Here is a 17,706-nt window from a genome sequence, read left to right as displayed (position 1 = left end):
GGAGGCGCCGTTTTACAACATCGGCACGGGCGCAAATATTCCTTGGCGCGACCTTGCTGCTCCACCAATCAAAGAAGGCTGCAGAATGTTATTCCCACCCTTATGACAAATTCTCAAAGAATACTGATGTCATATTTTCAGACTGCGGAATGTGCAAGCGGTATTGTTCGATGGGTTTCCATACATTTACACATATTTATATGATTTATAATACTCACATGTAGGGACAAACGACCATCCTGGATTCCTTCTTGCAGATATGGGTTTAATCAAAGTTTTCGGCGCTTATTTCGTTGATTTTCCTCCTCTTCCGGTAACGCAAGAGCCGTCAATTCCACTAAAAGTAATTTCCTGCATGGATCCATTTTGCTTTCTTTGTTTTATTAACCTTTTATTCACTTTTCACACATTTTCAAAAAGTAAACAAAGCCTAACGGCTTCCTGAGAAGTGTAACCGTACGGAATGCGGTTTTCACATCTGGTCACACTATGCTGCTAGCAAAATAAATTGCACAGTTTGCTATCAAACGTGTTTTCGGATCTGAATACTAGGCTTTAGCGACTCGCAAGTGATTATATTCTTCCGCACGCAACTTCTTTTGATTATGTCTGGACGTTGATATGCAATGACTGCACCGTCAAGTGGCCCATGCGACACCAAGCCAAAGCCTGTTACGCGCGGAACCCAGCAGAACGCAGCCCTCCTCCCGCCCAACCGACCGAGGGGCGCTGCCGCATGACGCGCGGCGCGATTATCCGAACCGGTCGCGAGCATGCAGGAAAGATAAATGATAGGCTAATATTCAAGGAAAATTAGAACTAAAAACAACTTAACTACAGCAACTATAGCTAAGCAAGCAAAATCATCAAAGTCAGAAAAAAAACAAACAAAAATTAAACTAACTAGGCTAGGTAGGCTAGTATAAGAGATTTAAGAAGAGGAAGGGAGTTAGTCGAGGATATAATGTGATAGAGGGAATTATAATCCGATATATATATATATATCCGACTATAGTTATAATTATAATACGAACCGGTCGCGAACATGCAGGAAAGATAGATGTTAGGCTAATATTCGAGGAAAATTAGAGCTAAACATAACTAAAAGAGCTAAGCAAGCCAAATTACCAAAATTAGGAACAAAACAAAAATAAGATGAAACTAACTACGGCAGAGGTAGGCTAGTATAAAAGATTTAAGAAGAGGAAGGAAGTTTGTGGAAGATATAATGTGATAGAAGGAATTATAATCCGAGCAGAACAGTTCGCGTAAGGCATGATTCGATCTACAAACGAGAAGCAACAAAGGAAAAAAGTTTCTAGTTTATAATTCAATGCGGTCCTGATGTATGTTGTACTGAGGGACCCATACACATGAGCCGTATTCTAAAATAGGACGAACAAGCGAGATATAGAGAGTCGTCGTTAGATAGGGGTCATCAAATTCCTTTGACCACCTCTCTGTAAACCCAAGCAACCCCACGGCTTTATTTACCATGGGAGAAATGTGTTCAGAAAACTTTAACTTGGGGTCTAGCTAGATCATCAACCAATGTAATTAATTTTGTTGTTTGTTAATTGACACCAAAATTAAAAACTTCACTTCTTAATTTCGTCGAAGAAAAACAATCAATGCATGCATTCTAAATTGTAATATTTCATTATATATGTTATTTTTAGAGTTAATACATACATATACATATGTATGTACATACATACATGTGTACATATGTATGTGGGTAAGTGCTTTTTAAATTTATTTTTAAAGGCTTAAATATAATTTTCTCGGTGTTCTAATTTCGCTTTACATATTAAAGTAATGCGCTTCTCCTTTTCTGTCTGGACGTTGATATGCAATGACTGCACCATCAAGTGGCCCATGCGACACCAAGCCAAAGCCTGTTACGCGCGGAACCCAGCTGAACGCAGCCCTCCGACCGAGGGAACCGTCGCGAGCATGCAGGAAAGATAGGTGTTAGGCTTATATTCGTGGAAAATTAGATCTAAACACAACTAAACTAGAGCAACTATTGCTAATAAAGCAAATTTATCAAAGTCAGAAACAAGACAAAGCTAAAATTAAAATAACTACGGGAGAGGTAGGCTAGTATAAGAGATTTAAGAAGAGGAAGGGAGTCAGTCGAGGATATAATGTGAGAGAGGGAAATATAATCCGAGCATAAAACCCTAAAGGGTTCGTGCAAGGCATAATTCGATTTACACAGTGGAAGGAACAAAGGAATATAGTTTCTAGTGGGTCTAATGGGAATCGTAAAGTTTACGCGGCTCAACAAGTCAGGGCAGTCTACATCCCCCTTGATCAAGTTATGCATAAAAATTACACCAAGCATTTTTCTACGATTAACTAAAGATGGAAGGTTTATTAGAAGGAGTCTACTACAGTTGAGACCACGCAGGGAAAAAAGTAAAAAGTTGTTCTGCACTGATTCAATACGGTCCTGATGTATGTTGTACTGAGGGCACCATACACATGAGCCGTATTCTAAAATCGGACGAACAAGCGAGATATAGAGAGTCTTCGTTATATAGGGGTCAACAAATTCCTTTGACCACCTCTTTATAAACCCAAGCACACCCATGGCTTTATTCACCATGGTAGAAATGGGTTCAGAAAACTTTAACTTTGGATCTAGTCTAACACCAAGATCATCAAACAATGAATTTCTCTCAGTAGAACTACCGCAGAGGGTGTAAGGAGCCAGTGAGGGGCTGGAGCGATGAAAAGTCATTACTTTGCATTTCGAGGCGTTAAGGTGTAACATATAACACAACACCATGACTGAAAGTTTTTGAGATCTGATTTCCTAAATGGCTACCCTGTGGTACTCCAGAAGTAACCATAACAGGTAAAGATAAGGAGTTTTTGAAGAGCACTGGAACACAGGTAGCCAGAAATCCATCTCAAAAGATTAGGCGGAAACCGTAGAAGGTCGAGCTTTTGTGCAAGAATAGAATGGATTACAGAATCGAATGCCTAACTGAAATCAGTGTAAATAACATACGTCTGCAAGTTAATTTGGAAGCCTTTATTGGCAAAGGAGGTGAATTCTAAAAGATTAGCGGTTGTTGATCACCGCCTTATAAATCCGTGCTGAGCTGGAGATATAAGTGGTTTCCAGAGATGTTGCAAGTACGGAGTTAAAATTTTCTCAAACATTTTAGGAATAGCGGATAACTTAGATATCCCTCTATAGTTTTTTGCGTCAGACTTGCCACCTTTCTTATGGAGAGGAATTATAAAAGAATCCTTTCAGATTGGGGGGAAAGCAAGAAGAATGGATGGATAGAGTGAAAGGTTTAGGCAAGAGTCCGCACAGTGACTCGGCACAGTACCTGAGTACACAGCCGGGAACTCCTTCAGGGCCCGGTGAATATACCGGCTTAACTAATTGAAGATCATGAAGTAGGGAGCTTTCATTTAATAAAGGGTAGAAAATGCCGTTCATGCTTGGTAAACTATATGGATACACATGACCTGGGTAGCTTTCCTGGGAATCAGCTGTTTGTCATAATAATGAAGTACGAGCAGAATGGCCAAAGAAGATAGGAGATCAATCTGACTTACTTAAGTTCAGCTGCAGAAGACGATATGTTTGACGAACTTGACGTTTCAATACTCTAACATTTTTATACCCGGTCCTTGAAGAGTAAATAGGGTATATTGTATTAGTGGACAAAGTAACGCACAGGAGGAAACGTTTCCGACCCCATAAAGTATAGTTATCTTATTCTTATTCTTAGTTATTGGTCTTAGACGCTAAGACAACTTCTCCTTTAAAGACTTTCTTTTATTTTCTTTAAAAAATAAAAGCCTTACTAATTACATTTTTAATAATTTATTTTTTATTTTATTTACATTCTACATATTACGTACAAAAATTACAAACGTATTTATGGGTGAACGCGAAGTCGAAATTTTAGGCGGTCTTTGGCTTCTTATTTGGGATAAAGCTCGACGATTTGATGACACATTTATGCTGGCCGTGTAGTCCATGAACCGGAAGGCAGCGACAATCACTAATGACGTCGGTCTTGAAGAGAGTATCTGCGATAGACGATGTGATTTGGTTTAGGAATTTCCTTTGCTCTGGTGCCTTTAAATTGTCAAAGTTTTGAGTTGCAAACACCCATCCACCATTGTTGAGAACAAAATCAATGCCCATGTCACTTTCAAATTGGAGCTTAGTACGCTTCTTGTTATCTTTACCATCTAAAGTTGCAACTAAGCGAGAATTAAAGCCTGTAATAAACAGAACATTGTGAATATGTTTCATGATGAGGTAGCTTAAATATATTTACCAACTAATTTTTCGTCTGGTACTCCCTCCAATGCAAGCGATTTTACTGGTGCTACGAGATGGAGCAGGGCGCCATCAAACTTGGTAACTCCTTCAGTTATTTGAGCTCGTACTAACTTCCACTGTGGGCAGAGAAGCATGCATGTTTCCATTAACATATTTTGAAATTAAGAAAAACAATGCTTACCCAATTTTTATATTGTAGAGAGTCACTCCGCACTCCAATAATGCTCTTCGCAGCGCCAGCTCGGAATGGATAGTCTAAGGCCAGATGGAAGGCCTTTTCATCCGACTGAGGAACAAGATTCTTCACCAGACGTTCTAGTGCATTGTAAATGTCAAGAACTTTCTTTTCAGTAATTATTTGCTCCACACAATTGTCACAGAATCGTTTTGGTCCGTTGAGCTGAACATTAGCAACATTTCCTTTGTAGTTAATTTTTCCGTTATCGCTTGTAAGCAGGGCTGGGTATCGTTTTGACTCGTCAAATATAATAACGCCAATTTGCACATCAGTAAAGCCGCGGCTCTTGAGTGACTCGCGAATCTCTGTGATGGCCGGTGATATCAGATTGCCTAGAACTGCCGGCGTTACATTTATGTCAACGACAAACACGACGTCGGCCTTGATATTTGGCAACTTGACTGTGAACTCATCACCGAGGTCACGTTGGCCAGGTGCACCTGTACACTTGAGGCAGCGTGGTGGTAATAATACCCACTTGTTAATTTGTTTGATTGCGGAGCCGTATGCCAAAGCAAAAGTGCACGCAGCTGCCTCCTTATCCTTTTCGGCAGTTTTCTCGAGCGCAATATCGCACGCCTTTCGGTATGGTTTAGAGTCCAATGTCAAATAATTGAGCGCCAAGGGGGACTCTATTCCGAATATCTCTTCACATATTTCATCTCGTTTTTTGCTATCTATTTGTTCATTGTTAAATAGAACAGCTGAGCATTTTCCAACGCCATAATCGTTGCCTAACAAAGCAGAGTTGGCTGCTAGGGTACCATCAACTTGTAAATAGTCGTCGTATGGCTCAGCGTTCCCATTGCCGAGCAGACCTCGTGTTTTTCCAGTATAGAAACCGTTCACGTTAACGTGACAAATTTTCAGGTCTGTGGTGCACACAACATTTACGCCATATTCAGAAAATAAGTGTATAGTATAGAATCGGCGCCATATGTGAATTCCGGGCAAATGTTGCGGGTATTCTACTGGTTTACCATTTACCTTTAGCGCAACAGTATCAGCGACCTCGACGTAGTTTCCATCCCTATCTACAACTGTTATGCCCTTAAGTTTTCCATTGGTAAGCTGCCCAATGACGGTAAAATTATTGTCCACACTGTCTTGTGCCAATATATATTTGCAGTTGCCAGGGTACGTATAATGCTGTCCATCGAAAGTAAACACGTGTTGCCCATCCACGACATGCCCTCTTAATTCAAAGTCCTTGAAGAACACCCATGATTTTAATACGTCTTTTGTGAAAATTTGTTCCCAGTTCTCGTTTAGCAAATAGTTTATAGAACTGGAACGGAATGAAAGTAAGACTGGAAGTTTGAATAGCTGGTCTACAGAGTGAGGAAGTGAAGCAAACCATGTCTGCAAATCACCCACTGGAGCGGCAGCACCTGGAGCGCTGTTTTCGATCGAGGCCCAAATTGAGCGGACGGCCTTAATTAAAAGCTTGCTTAATTCTTCTAGCAATTTTTCATCATTGACAGATTGCTGCTTTAGTTTTGCTTCTAAATAATCGTGTAACTTCTGTAGAAATTCTGATGTTTCTTGTGTTTGTGGTAAAATGTGCAATTGATCAAACAGATTGTTAACGATCTCCAACGTCTTTTCGACCAGTTTCAAAGCTTGCATTTTTTCGTTGAACTCTGCGCGTATGCTCTCGAACGTAGGGAATTTGGAAGCATACTGTTTAAGCTCTTCAATGACTTCTTCAGTCGAATGCACTAGCACCTTAATGAATTCTTGAGCTGCCTCGTTGATTGGTTTCAGAAATTCGTTGACTGCTTTGCCATAGTTTTTCAGTGCTGGTCCATACTTTTCGAGGAGACCCAGCAGATCCTGGAATGCTTTAGTGTAAACTTTGACTATCTCAACCCGCAGCTGACCAATCACTTCAGTGGCAGTTATTATAAATTCCTCCCATGCCTTCGAAAGTGAGTCATTCCAAAGGGCCTGCAACTTTTCATAAATCTCAGTCAATGCCTTCTGAACTTTCTCGTAAAACACTGATGTCGTCTTGGCCAAGTCATTAGTAATAGCTGCGATTTTTGTTACCACGGTGCGTCTAGAAAAAAGTGCAAAAATAATAAATAACTTTTATCAGGTCTTGCTCTGTATGGAACTTACATGCCATCGATGATAGGTGCTAAGGAGGGGTCGATTTCCAGCTCTTGAACAATTGTTTTAAGATTTTCGTCAATTTTAGTCTTCAGTTTCGAGAAATCTGGTTGGGCTTCCTTAGCAGTTTTTAAGATCTGTTCGGATTCTTGTCTTAACTTTTCGAAGCGCTGCTTTAGCTTCTCAGTAATGTCTTTTGTGTCCTTTTTAACTTCCGCTTCAACAATCAGCTGTATCAAACAATATTTAAATATATCATTGAAACTTATACGAGTGTGTAAATAAACTTGTTCTTACCAAGAAGGCTTTCACATCATCATCATTTGACTTGTATGTGGTTTGAAGGAAGTTTGCAGCGTCTAAAGCTACTCGTCCATTCAAAAGCGATTTTCCACGACCAGAAATATCGAATTTTAACTCCTTTCCCAATTTTATTTCTGTATTTGCATCAATTAGATCCTGGCGCTTAAGTGAAACTCTGGCAAAAGTGGGTTGGATCTCACTAGCAATTTCAATTGGAATTTTATCAAAAACTTGAAGCTTTGAGTTGAATTTGGCAGAACGTTTTTGCTTGTTGAAGTCGCCAATGATTCGAAGAATCGTTTCGTTTAATGCGTCTACAGAAATCTCCAGTTTTTCTTTATTGGCCAATGCATACGCTCCGACCTTTACATTACCGTTGCCGCTGTGAAGGTCTACTCCAAAACTGAACTCTTGGGCTTCGGTGTTGACGGCTGTGTGACCATTTAGTTCATACTGGAACTTTAGTCCATTGGAATTAACCTGTTGTGTGGTTGTAATGTTGAAACCCTGTTGTGCTCTTGTATTTTTAATGACGCTGGATGCAATGATCTTTTGTTCTGGCAACCGGAATATGTCAAATACGAGTTCAGCACTTGCGATTTGATGCTCGCGATTGGCATCAACGTGTCCCGAAATACTGAGTGGACGAATAGTGGGATGCTCAACTTTAAGGTGACCCTTGGCATTAAAAGCGACTTGCTCGACCCCTGATACGTCTAGAATAGCTGAAACGCGAACGACATTCTCGGGGCGTTCAAGCTTATCGATGTAGAATGCAGCTGATTGTTCATAATGACCAAAAATGCTACCTTCAGGAGTCTTTTGCGAGGTTTCGAACAAAATCTGACGCTTGGGAAATGCTAGCTTGATGGTGGATGATGTGGGTTGGACGCTTGCGGTAAGTTGGTACTTTAGATTGTTTCCCGAAATAATGAAACTGTCTAGATGATATTGATACTTAAATGCTTGGCGTGTGCTCTGCGACTTTAATTCAAATTCATATGGGTAGCCCAACTCACGTAGATCCACAAGAATGAGAGTGGAGTGTTGTACAGAATCCAGTTGTTGCTCGTCTATATTTACAATGGACTGAAGTTGTACATTTGTGCACTGTTTCTTTTCCTCGCATAGAGACAATTTTGTGTTAAATTCCTTATTGGTTATCTTCAGCGTAGACACGCTATTTTTGGGTCCAAAATTCCCATTAAAGGTGTAAGAAAAGCCAATTTCCTTATCAGTGTCTAAATTAAATTGCTGACGGGCGAGCTTAAAATTTCCCGAATGTGATTTTCCTTGATACTGAACTTGGCCTTGACCCTCAATGATGGCCTTGCTCTGTTCCTTTTTAAGGGTATAGGTGGCTGTGCCTAAGAATACCAGACCTTGTATATTCTTCAGTTGTGCTTTAATGCTTTTGCCCTGGGCTCGTATATCCAATTCGTAGCCGTCAAGTTTTAATTTCTTGGAGCTCCAGCTTCCAACAATATAGAAGTCGTCAACGCTAACATACGAAGCTTCGCTGCTCAATTTTAAATCTAGGTCGGCTAGGTTTTCTATTTCCAGGCTCACTTTACCCTTCCGCTCACCCAACACTTCAGCAATGCTTGTTAGAACAATCGGCTGGCCATTCGACAAGTCAACACGAATATCAACTCCTTTCTTGTGCGCAGACCGATACAATTTCGTGTCTAATCCATAGGACTTACCCGCCTGCTTGGCTTGCACGGCCACAACGTAAGATTCCTCTACAGACTTCTGACTACGAATATTTATTTCGATGTTCTTGGCCGATTCGTAGCTTGAATCTAATGTATAAGACAGTGTTGCTGTCTCAGAGCTATAGGCAAGGGCGGCGTCGCTTTTTACATACTTGTCTCCATATAGTGCATTGAATCCGTACTTTAGCTTGCCCCTGGCGTCGCCATCCTTCAAGCTGCCAGATTTTTCGCGATGGTAGTCACCATTGATTTTTAAGGGAGAGCCCATGTGGGTGCTTTGTGCCTCGAGAGCGTAACTTCCCTCTTCTGGTGTGCCCTTCCAGTCGGTATTGACGCGAACGAATTGTCCATCACCTGTCTTCGCATCTGTGAAGAACTCAACATTGAAGGCACTATTAGCGGTACCTGTCTTTAACAGCTTTCCATGGCTGTTAATAGTCAATGACTTGAGGCTTGATTTTGGGACTTGAATATCAGCCTGGAACTCATATGTAGTTGGTATATTGTTCTGTGCGCAATGATAATTGCCGTTCAGATTTAGCAACAGAAGCTCGCCATATTTACAATTAATGCGACCAGTAGCTTGGTGAGTACTGTACTCATCCGCAACAACCGAGATCTCTATGGGCTGGCTCAGAGAACTACCATGTGCAGAAAGAGTTATGTCGAGACTCTTGCCCTCCCCCTTTGGTTGTTGCTTGATCTTATAGCTTAGTTCCGACTTTTGCCCATCCAATGATGTGTATACAATTTGGCTATTAACAGAAAATTCTTTAGTCCGGATGTTTAGGCGATCCAGCTTTCCCTTTAATGTCACCGAACGTTTATTATTACTGCCAGATGGCTGGTCATTAATATGGGCGTCCATACTTCCTTGGGTAATTCCTGTCTTGACGTTGGCTGTAACCTTGCGATGGATGCCACCGTCGACTACTCGACCATCGGGAGTAGTTAAGGCAAATCCACCCTGAACTTCACCATTTGCTCGCCAGTCACCCTTAACATTGCCATTGGCCTCAAATAAGAGTTTCTTGTCGCTCGCTTCTGCTGTATTTTTAGTGGAGAACTTGAGCTTATCCAGGTTATTTTCCGATTTGAAGTGCATTTTTTTGTCGCCATCTAGTGTGAAGCTTGTGTCGATATCATACTTAGGAGCCTGAATATGGAACTTGGACTCGAGCTCTAGCTTGTGCTTGGGTTCAGTCTTTTGGGTATCAATAATGGCTGTTAACTCCCCCTTACCATTTTTTGCAATCTTGAACTCGCTTTTGGCGGTCAAGAGATTCTTTACAATCAAGTTGACCTTAGCTGCAGAAATCTTATCCAGAGGATGCTGGGACTCGGCAGTCAATTTGAGCAGCTCAGCGGCTTCTCGGCTAACCCGAAACTCGCTGTTGGTTTTGTCTGGCGTGCCGATTACTTTAAGTGTCCATTGAGTAGGCTTGTCTTTTCCACTAAACTGAACGTTACCTTGAAGATCAATGCGGACGTCTTGGAGCGTGTAGCGTTGGCCAAGTTCACCCTTCGCAGTCAGAGAAGTACCCCAACTAGTAGTGACAACATTGTCCACAACGTAAATGTTTCCATTCAGTTCGCACTTCGATACAAGATCAACGGAATGCTTGTTCAGCTTTCCATTTACCTCGAGGGCATAATCACTTACGGATCGCTGGTTGCTCTGATATTTGACGGTCACCGATCCCACCTTGTGATCACCGGAAACTTCAGCAGTGAAATCGAATTTATTCACGTCAAAAGTGGACTTTACGCTAACTGAACCGACTGGTTTTTTCTTGTGATCGACCGATAGTTTTTGTGAAAATGTGCCAGTACGTACGGAATTTGAGTTGTCAACTTTTTCGAACTCAACCCCGGTATCGCTGTCGATGCTCCATGCTGCAGCTTTTACAGCTATTGTAAGAGCATATGCCTGATCCTTAACTGTCAATTGTGCGGAGCTTCCATATACATTTTCCGGCGAGCTTTCGTCGTTTACGAAGAGACCCGCTGCGTAAAACCCATTTTCCAGCTTGAAATTACTCTTTACTAGGTGGGACTGCTGCCCCGAAGCAATGTGCAGTTCGGCATTAACTGAACTTGGGCCAACATCAGTCCATCCATTTACAGTGATCCGTTCGTTATTGGAATTTGATACTTGAAAATTTTCGAAGTTATACCGAGCCTGCTTGTCATTGGTTTTCTGAACGACGATTTTTCCGTCGGCCCGGTATCCGTTAATGCTGTTCGTGACGCCAGTCTTGTCATGTATTTCAATCAAAGGCTTGTATTCGTTTCCGTTCTTGCTAAACCCGATTTTGCTTTTTTGTATATCCTTATCCTGCTCATACTGTCCATAGACCACCAATTCGTTATTGTCATTGGTTATTCCAGTTTCTACTCCAAAGTGGTATTGAGAATTATCAAAACCTAACCGCCCATATATACGTGGCTTTGAGCCTAGCTCGAAGGATACGGTGGTATCGTGGGAAACTTTAGAGCCGGGAGTACTGTAGTCCAGTTTCCACTGCTGGCTTCCGGAGGGTTTTACTGAGTGCACACCCTTAAAATTCAACTTTCGCTCTGACGATAAATAGATTGCAAAGCTTAATGGTCGTGATAAATAGAATTGGTCAAAAAGGGTCTGACCCTTTTCGGAACCACTACCAGATCCCGCTTGAATTTCGCTGAGACTAGTCGAGCTTTCGATGCACACGTTCAAGCCAACGACTTCCAATTGATTAAAGCATAGCTCGCTGGGCTGTGAATTCTTTTTTTTTTTGGTAGTCTTCAGTAAAACTGACTTTTGCTTGTCTTGTTCAGCTACAAAGAATTCAGTGTTTATTTTAATATCAATTAGTTCTAGTTTCTCTCTTGGCAGTTCTACGTCAACATTAAATCCCTCCCCGTCGTTAATAAACGATAGTGTAACATCATTTCCCGTAGCCGAGTGGGCTGTAGATGCTACGCGAAGTCCAGTGGACAGTACATGAGCATTGAACCCTATTTGAATATTAACATTAATATCAATGCTGGGTACAAACTTTAGACGGTACTTGGCCCTCTGCCAGTTTTGCTCCAAAATAGCGTTTACATCAACATTGACGGCGAAATCGATTTTGTTAGCAGCGAATCCCTGAGCTGTAAGTTCAAGAGGCACGCCTACGCCGGTTGGGTACGAAAACTCTGTGTCGAGGAATAGATGGTGACTAGCAAATTGCTTTTCGAAGGAAGACAAGTCATTCTTAGCCTTATCAAACGCCTCAGAGAAATGCTTAATGATATCGTCCATTGTACTTGGCATGTTGTCGCCTAAACTCAGGAACGCCAACTCCGATCCGAAAAATTTCAGCGAGAGATCTAAATTAAGATCTTGCTTATTTTTACTGCCATATGTTTTATATTTTTTCGACGTCTTAGCAGCATCATCAACAATTGAACGCTTGGCACGTCCTCCAGCTCCGGCTCCGGCTCCAGCTCCAGTAACTTCAATGAGCTTTACAATTTCATCGAAATCTTTGTTAAGCAAACCCTTGGGCCCTAAATAGTACTCCAAAATGGTTTCTAAATTTTCTTGACGCACGCTCGCCTCGAACACATTGAAACTAGTCCCAAAGATTTCTGTAGTCACATTTATGCGGGATGAGCGAGGGAGAAATCCATGCTGCGAATATATTAGCTTGTAGTCAGAACTAGCGCTTAAGCCTAGTGCATCCAGTTTGTAGGAAACCTCATTGTTAAAACTATATCGCCTGTAGTTTCTTGGAAATGTCTTAGTCACACGAATGTTGGCTAAATGGTATCTTTGTTGCTCCCGAGTGGGATCTGTGGAATCTCGAATCGCCTTTAAATTAGACGAAATGAAGCCACCGACTTGATATACATTTTCGGAGTTCACAATTTGTGATATTTCGTTAGCCACTTCAGGATTAGGGCACGAAATTGCAGACAAGTAGGCTTCAATGCGTAGCTCTGAATCTTCATTGCGGTCTTTTAGCAGCTCCAAGGATTTATTTTGCAGCGTTGGGTCGCAGGTGACAGCTGAAAATGCTTGCAAAGCTGCAACACGAATACGATTCGGTCGCCCTGTCGACGCGCATTCACTTAGAGCGGCTGCAGTGCTGCCAGGCAGGATTTGTGCATTACCGATGCCTTTCAATATATATACAAAGCGTTCTTCTTCCTTCTTGGTATTTGGTTTACACTGCTTAAGACTATCTGTAAATTTTTTGGATATAAGGTCGATTTCTCCTGCCTGACAGCCGTGTTGGGCGCAGTACTTGGCCACCAAAGTACCAACTGATAAGTATAACTCCTTAGGAGCACTGGGTGACAATTGAGAAGCAGCTTGATTAAGAGTATTTTTGTCAACAGACCCTACCAAGTTTAATGATAGTATGGCTATAGCTTGCTCCTTTTCACCCAATTTTGAGAGCTGTTTAAGAATCGCCACAGCAGACTCAGCGGTATTGGTGCGGAAAAGTCCATCTAGGTAAACCTTGCGAGCCAATACCTTGTTCGGGTGGGGAAATGCGGCAAGTTCTAGCAGGGTATCACTGTCCGATTGACGGAGCAATCTAATAAACTCAACAAACTTTTTGGCGCTGTCCTTTTTAACATAGTCGGTGGTTGAGTCTACAAGATCCGATAGTATGGCTTTTAGTGAATTTATGTTCTTGGATGCGTATGTTTCGGGCTTTTGGTATAGTAAGCTTCTTGCAGTTGCTCCAGTCGCCGGTGCATTAGCCTTTGTACCGGCAGGATTTTTCAGTTTAAGGCTGGTAATAGCTTTGGCACTGATCTCAGAGTTTCCTCTAGCAGAAGCAATAAATTTATATGTCTCCACCAGTTGTACATTTTCAATAACGCCTCCTCCAATCTTCAATTCTTTAATGTAATTGGCATCCAAAAGCAAGCTTGACGTTATGCCAGCTTTCGCATTGACAACTCCCGAGACCAGTCCGCTGTTTATCTGCTCACGGTAGGCGCAGCTGTTCAAATTGCGTACCTTTGTGATAATTTCCGCATTACCCGCTTTGGAAGATGATGTGTGCGTTTGGCACTGGCCAAATACATCAATTTCATAATCCGAATCGGTTCCCGATTGCAGAAGTGAAATAATGGCTCGCTTAATATTCAGAGAGTAAGCAGCATCATTAGGGTCTGAACAAATTTCCGGTTCCAAGTGGCCACTAACGAGGGTGAAGTAAATTGGCTTTTGAATGCTGCTCAGTATCTTTTTTTCTACGGACTCCTTGGTGTTGGTAACTTTCACAGAGCCGACCTGAAGCGTGTACCCACAGTTTCCCTCCGCAAATATCTTCGCCGACCCTGTCACCTTGAGGCTGGTGTCATCGGCTTCACTAACTGCACCGGAACTTAATCCAACCGTTAAAATGCTATCGAATGCATATTCATAATAATTTCCGGGTGTATACTTCAATAGGCCATTGTCAGCTATTAAAAATGATCACAAAAATATGTTTAAATGTTCGTTTAGAAATTGTAAAGAAAACTACTTACATTTTGGGCATCCTTTTTTGCAACTGCTACCTGAAAGTTCAAGCAAACATGGGATTTATAATTCCGAATCTACATACATATGTACATATGTAAATACTAAGAATAAACTTCCTACAATACATATTCCTACACATATGTTTGTATGTATATATGTATTAATATCAGACACTATAAGTGTAGACTTGTCTGACTTCAATTTAATTTTTGAAATTCAATTTTAAATTAAAACGAGAAGGGACGTGTGAGACGCTTCTTACGCGTCACAACTTTTATACCCGGCACTCAGTACTACATCTGCACTTTAGCGGTTATTTGTCAAATTTTAAATTTTTTCTTCATCTGTCATCTACATCAACAACATTACTCACGCCAACACGCTCCTTTAGCTCGCCACCCTCCCCTAGAAACACACACTGCAGAGTCGCGGCAGAGGCAGCGGCAGAGGCAGAGGCAGTGACGTGTCAGGGGCCAGGCCATAAACAGCGCGAAGCAGAGTGTGAATGCTGCGGGACGGGGTGGGTTTGGCTACTGCAAATTAATTTCTTCATTGTGGCTATAATAATGATCCAATCGGATCCCAATTTGGTGATCTGATAGATAAGGTCCCTACGGAATGGCGTTTTTAGTTTTCTGCTATCTTCAAAATTGTAGATTTGGGAGGTTTTCGCCCTTTTGCGGAGGCGGAAGGGGGCGTGGCTCATTTTTGAAATACACTGGTTTCAGTGTGAGCATACAGCAGTCTGGTGCCAAAATTTGGTGGCTCTAGCTCTTATAGTCTCTAAAAACTAGCCGACAAACAAGATGGACGGACGGACAGATGGACAGACGGACAGACGGACAGACAGACAGACAGACATAGACTCGGCTATTGATGCTGATCAAGAATATATATACTTTATGGGGTCGGAAACGTTTCCTTCTGTGCGTTACATACAACCGTTATGTGCACAAATACAAAATACCCTATTTACTCTTCGAGTACCGGGTATAATTACACTGCAATCAGTGGGAAACTTCGCATGGGAAATTCGGAAATTTAAAGAAAGATCTATGTATATATCTGTTAACCTTTATAGTTTCCGGTAAGTGGGGGACTTATGATTTATAATTCCGAATCTACATACATACATACATACATATGTAAATACCAAGAATAAACTTCCTACAAAATAGTGTATGAACTTTTACACATATGTATGTACATACATATGTATGTATGTATGTATATATAAATATCAGACACTATTAGTGTAGACTGACTTCAATTTCATTTTTGAAATTCACTTTTAAATTAAAATTACACTGCAATCAGTGGGAAACTTCGCATAGGAAATTCGGAAATTTAAAGAAAGATCTATGTGTCTATGTTAACCTTTATAGTTTCCGGTAAGTGCTCGGCATCTCTATTCATGTCGCCTATAGAGACATTCTAGAACTGAGTCAGTGATAATTTGACTGTGATACATATGTAATTCCCATTGTTCCCAGTTTTCATATTTTTAAATGTAATTCTTTAAATATGTGCATAAGTATTTTGTTGTTTGTTTTTAATATTAACGTTGAGAATAAAGCAAGCACAAAATCCATAGTTGTGAACGGATTAACGGATTAAAAGTGAGACAGCGATGAATGCAATGAATTGAATATGTATTTATATTCTCATATCTTATTTTTAAAAACTTCGACCCCATCCATACTCTTGAACCCAAACATTGAACATTAATCATTGAATTTAAAGAAAGATGTTTTCTTCTGTAAGTTGCAAACTCAGGAGAAAATTAAAACTATAGGCTCTATATCTCTATACATATATATCTCTATATATCCTATAGGAGATATAAAAATACTATTCAAATAAGTCCCATCAAAAAATCCCTATAACATTTAACCTTCGATCATCTACATTTGTATGTGTGTTTAGTATATTTTCTTGCATTCAGACAGGGTTTCTCAAAAGTACTTACCATCTGTTGCAGCTACTGTTAATAGCAGAGCTAGAAGGACTGCAATCAAACGCCACACATATGTGGTCCTGGCCATCGTGTGGAGCCCCTTAGGGATTTCCTGGAGGAAGTGGAAATGTCTGTGAGCACTATTGACATACGAATGTGGAGACTTCTCAACTTTTGTTAACTGTCTTTTTGTTAGGATCACAAAACGAGAATATCTTAGTCAGATCCAGCTGACAATCTCACTTCAATACCTTAAGCACCAATTAAACTTGCACTTTTCTTTTTAAATTGATAAACACATGTACACACGACCCCGTTATGGACTCTGTACGGATCCGATGGCGACTGACTTCGAATTAAGCCGGATTTCTTGAAAACACTCACTTTAAATACCTCAAATCGAGAGCTCACACATCCGGAGAAATATGTACATAATGAGAGTACGCTCACATGCGTAGGCTAAATGAATAGCATGTACATATGTACATATGTACAGAGAATGGAAAGATGAGCACAGTTGGTGTGCGCTCTGGGTGGGTAATTCTCCCCACTCGATCCGAGCAGTCTCATGCGGCTGCGAATAGACACTATATGTACATACAAATGTATGTATGTATGTATGTAGCTCTAAGGCACAGAAAAATGACTTTATCACCAGAAAAGGGCGATTACTTTCTATTATCTCAAAATAGTCGGACTTCGATACTCGACCCTAGCTTAGTACCTTTACATTTATTCTATCTTCTATAAAGTTAATAGATAAGGCTGTATAATTGTACTTTTTGAAATTATATTATTGTTTTATTAAAACCGATAAGTGTTATTTATATTTTCATCAATCTCATTCGTAATGTACATATGTACATAGATGTTTGAATGTACGAAGGCGTTTTACCAGTAAAAGGATTGTAATAATTTTAAAGAAATATAAATGAACTTGTTCATACATATGTACATACATACATACATACATATATAAAAATATGATGTATGTATATTGTCTTCAAACATACCAATACATGAATTTTTTAAATTGTTGAAAATTTTGTTTAAAAAATGTCAAAACTGCATTATGAAAATTGTATGTAAGAAGTTAGACACCAGTGTTGTCTTACCCAAGCTATTTTTGTGGTTTTAAAACAAGTAATTTTAAAGCACATCAAAGATTAACTTTCCGAATAATTACGTTGTGTGCAAAATAAATATATCCAAATACTTTAAATTTATAAAATATATATCGTGCATATGTACTACATAGGCGAACATACATACATACATATATACATACATATGTCCCCGATTTTGAGCCTTTGTGCTGGACAAATTCTCTTATTTAGTGTACATACATACATATGTACTGTTTGGGATCGCTTTTATGTGATGTTTGTTTGTACATACATACATATGTACATGAATTGCAGTTATTGCCTGATAAGAAACTTTAATCTTTAATTAAAAGTAGCTTGAAAGCAAAATGCTGCTCGATAAGCCCGCAAAATGACCGAGTGTGTGTACCTGACAGAAAAAATTACAGTT

At 40.4% G+C, this 17,706-nt stretch overlaps 1 protein-coding gene across 2 annotated transcripts; it reads right to left on the bottom strand.

Moving 5' to 3' along the window:
* Window positions 1–3,894: 3,894 nt before the first annotated feature.
* On the bottom strand, window positions 3,895–16,523 carry LOC117902971 (apolipophorins). Of its 2 annotated transcripts, none has more exons than XM_034814628.1 (8): window positions 16,425–16,523; window positions 16,179–16,284; window positions 14,219–14,244; window positions 6,975–14,152; window positions 6,687–6,907; window positions 4,506–6,624; window positions 4,320–4,440; window positions 3,895–4,260 (listed from the first exon to the last, which is right to left on the bottom strand). In XM_034814628.1, exons 2-8 carry the CDS (start codon window positions 16,256–16,258, stop codon window positions 3,938–3,940), a joined length of 10,068 nt encoding a protein of 3,355 aa, XP_034670519.1. In that variant the 5' UTR covers window positions 16,259–16,284; window positions 16,425–16,523; the 3' UTR covers window positions 3,895–3,937. The 2 variants fall into 2 exon arrangements, with proteins under 2 accessions (XP_034670519.1, XP_034670520.1); XM_034814629.1 differs by having other exon boundaries at window positions 14,219–14,248; window positions 16,183–16,284.
* Between the last annotated feature and the right edge of the window lie 1,183 nt (window positions 16,524–17,706).

The sequence above is a fragment of the Drosophila subobscura genome, chromosome dot (assembly GCF_008121235.1).
Source record: "Drosophila subobscura isolate 14011-0131.10 chromosome dot, UCBerk_Dsub_1.0, whole genome shotgun sequence".
NCBI classification, from domain to species: domain Eukaryota; kingdom Metazoa; phylum Arthropoda; class Insecta; order Diptera; family Drosophilidae; genus Drosophila; species Drosophila subobscura.
The sequence above is the reverse complement of the archived record's forward strand: the minus strand, read 5'-3'. Positions and strand labels throughout refer to the sequence as shown.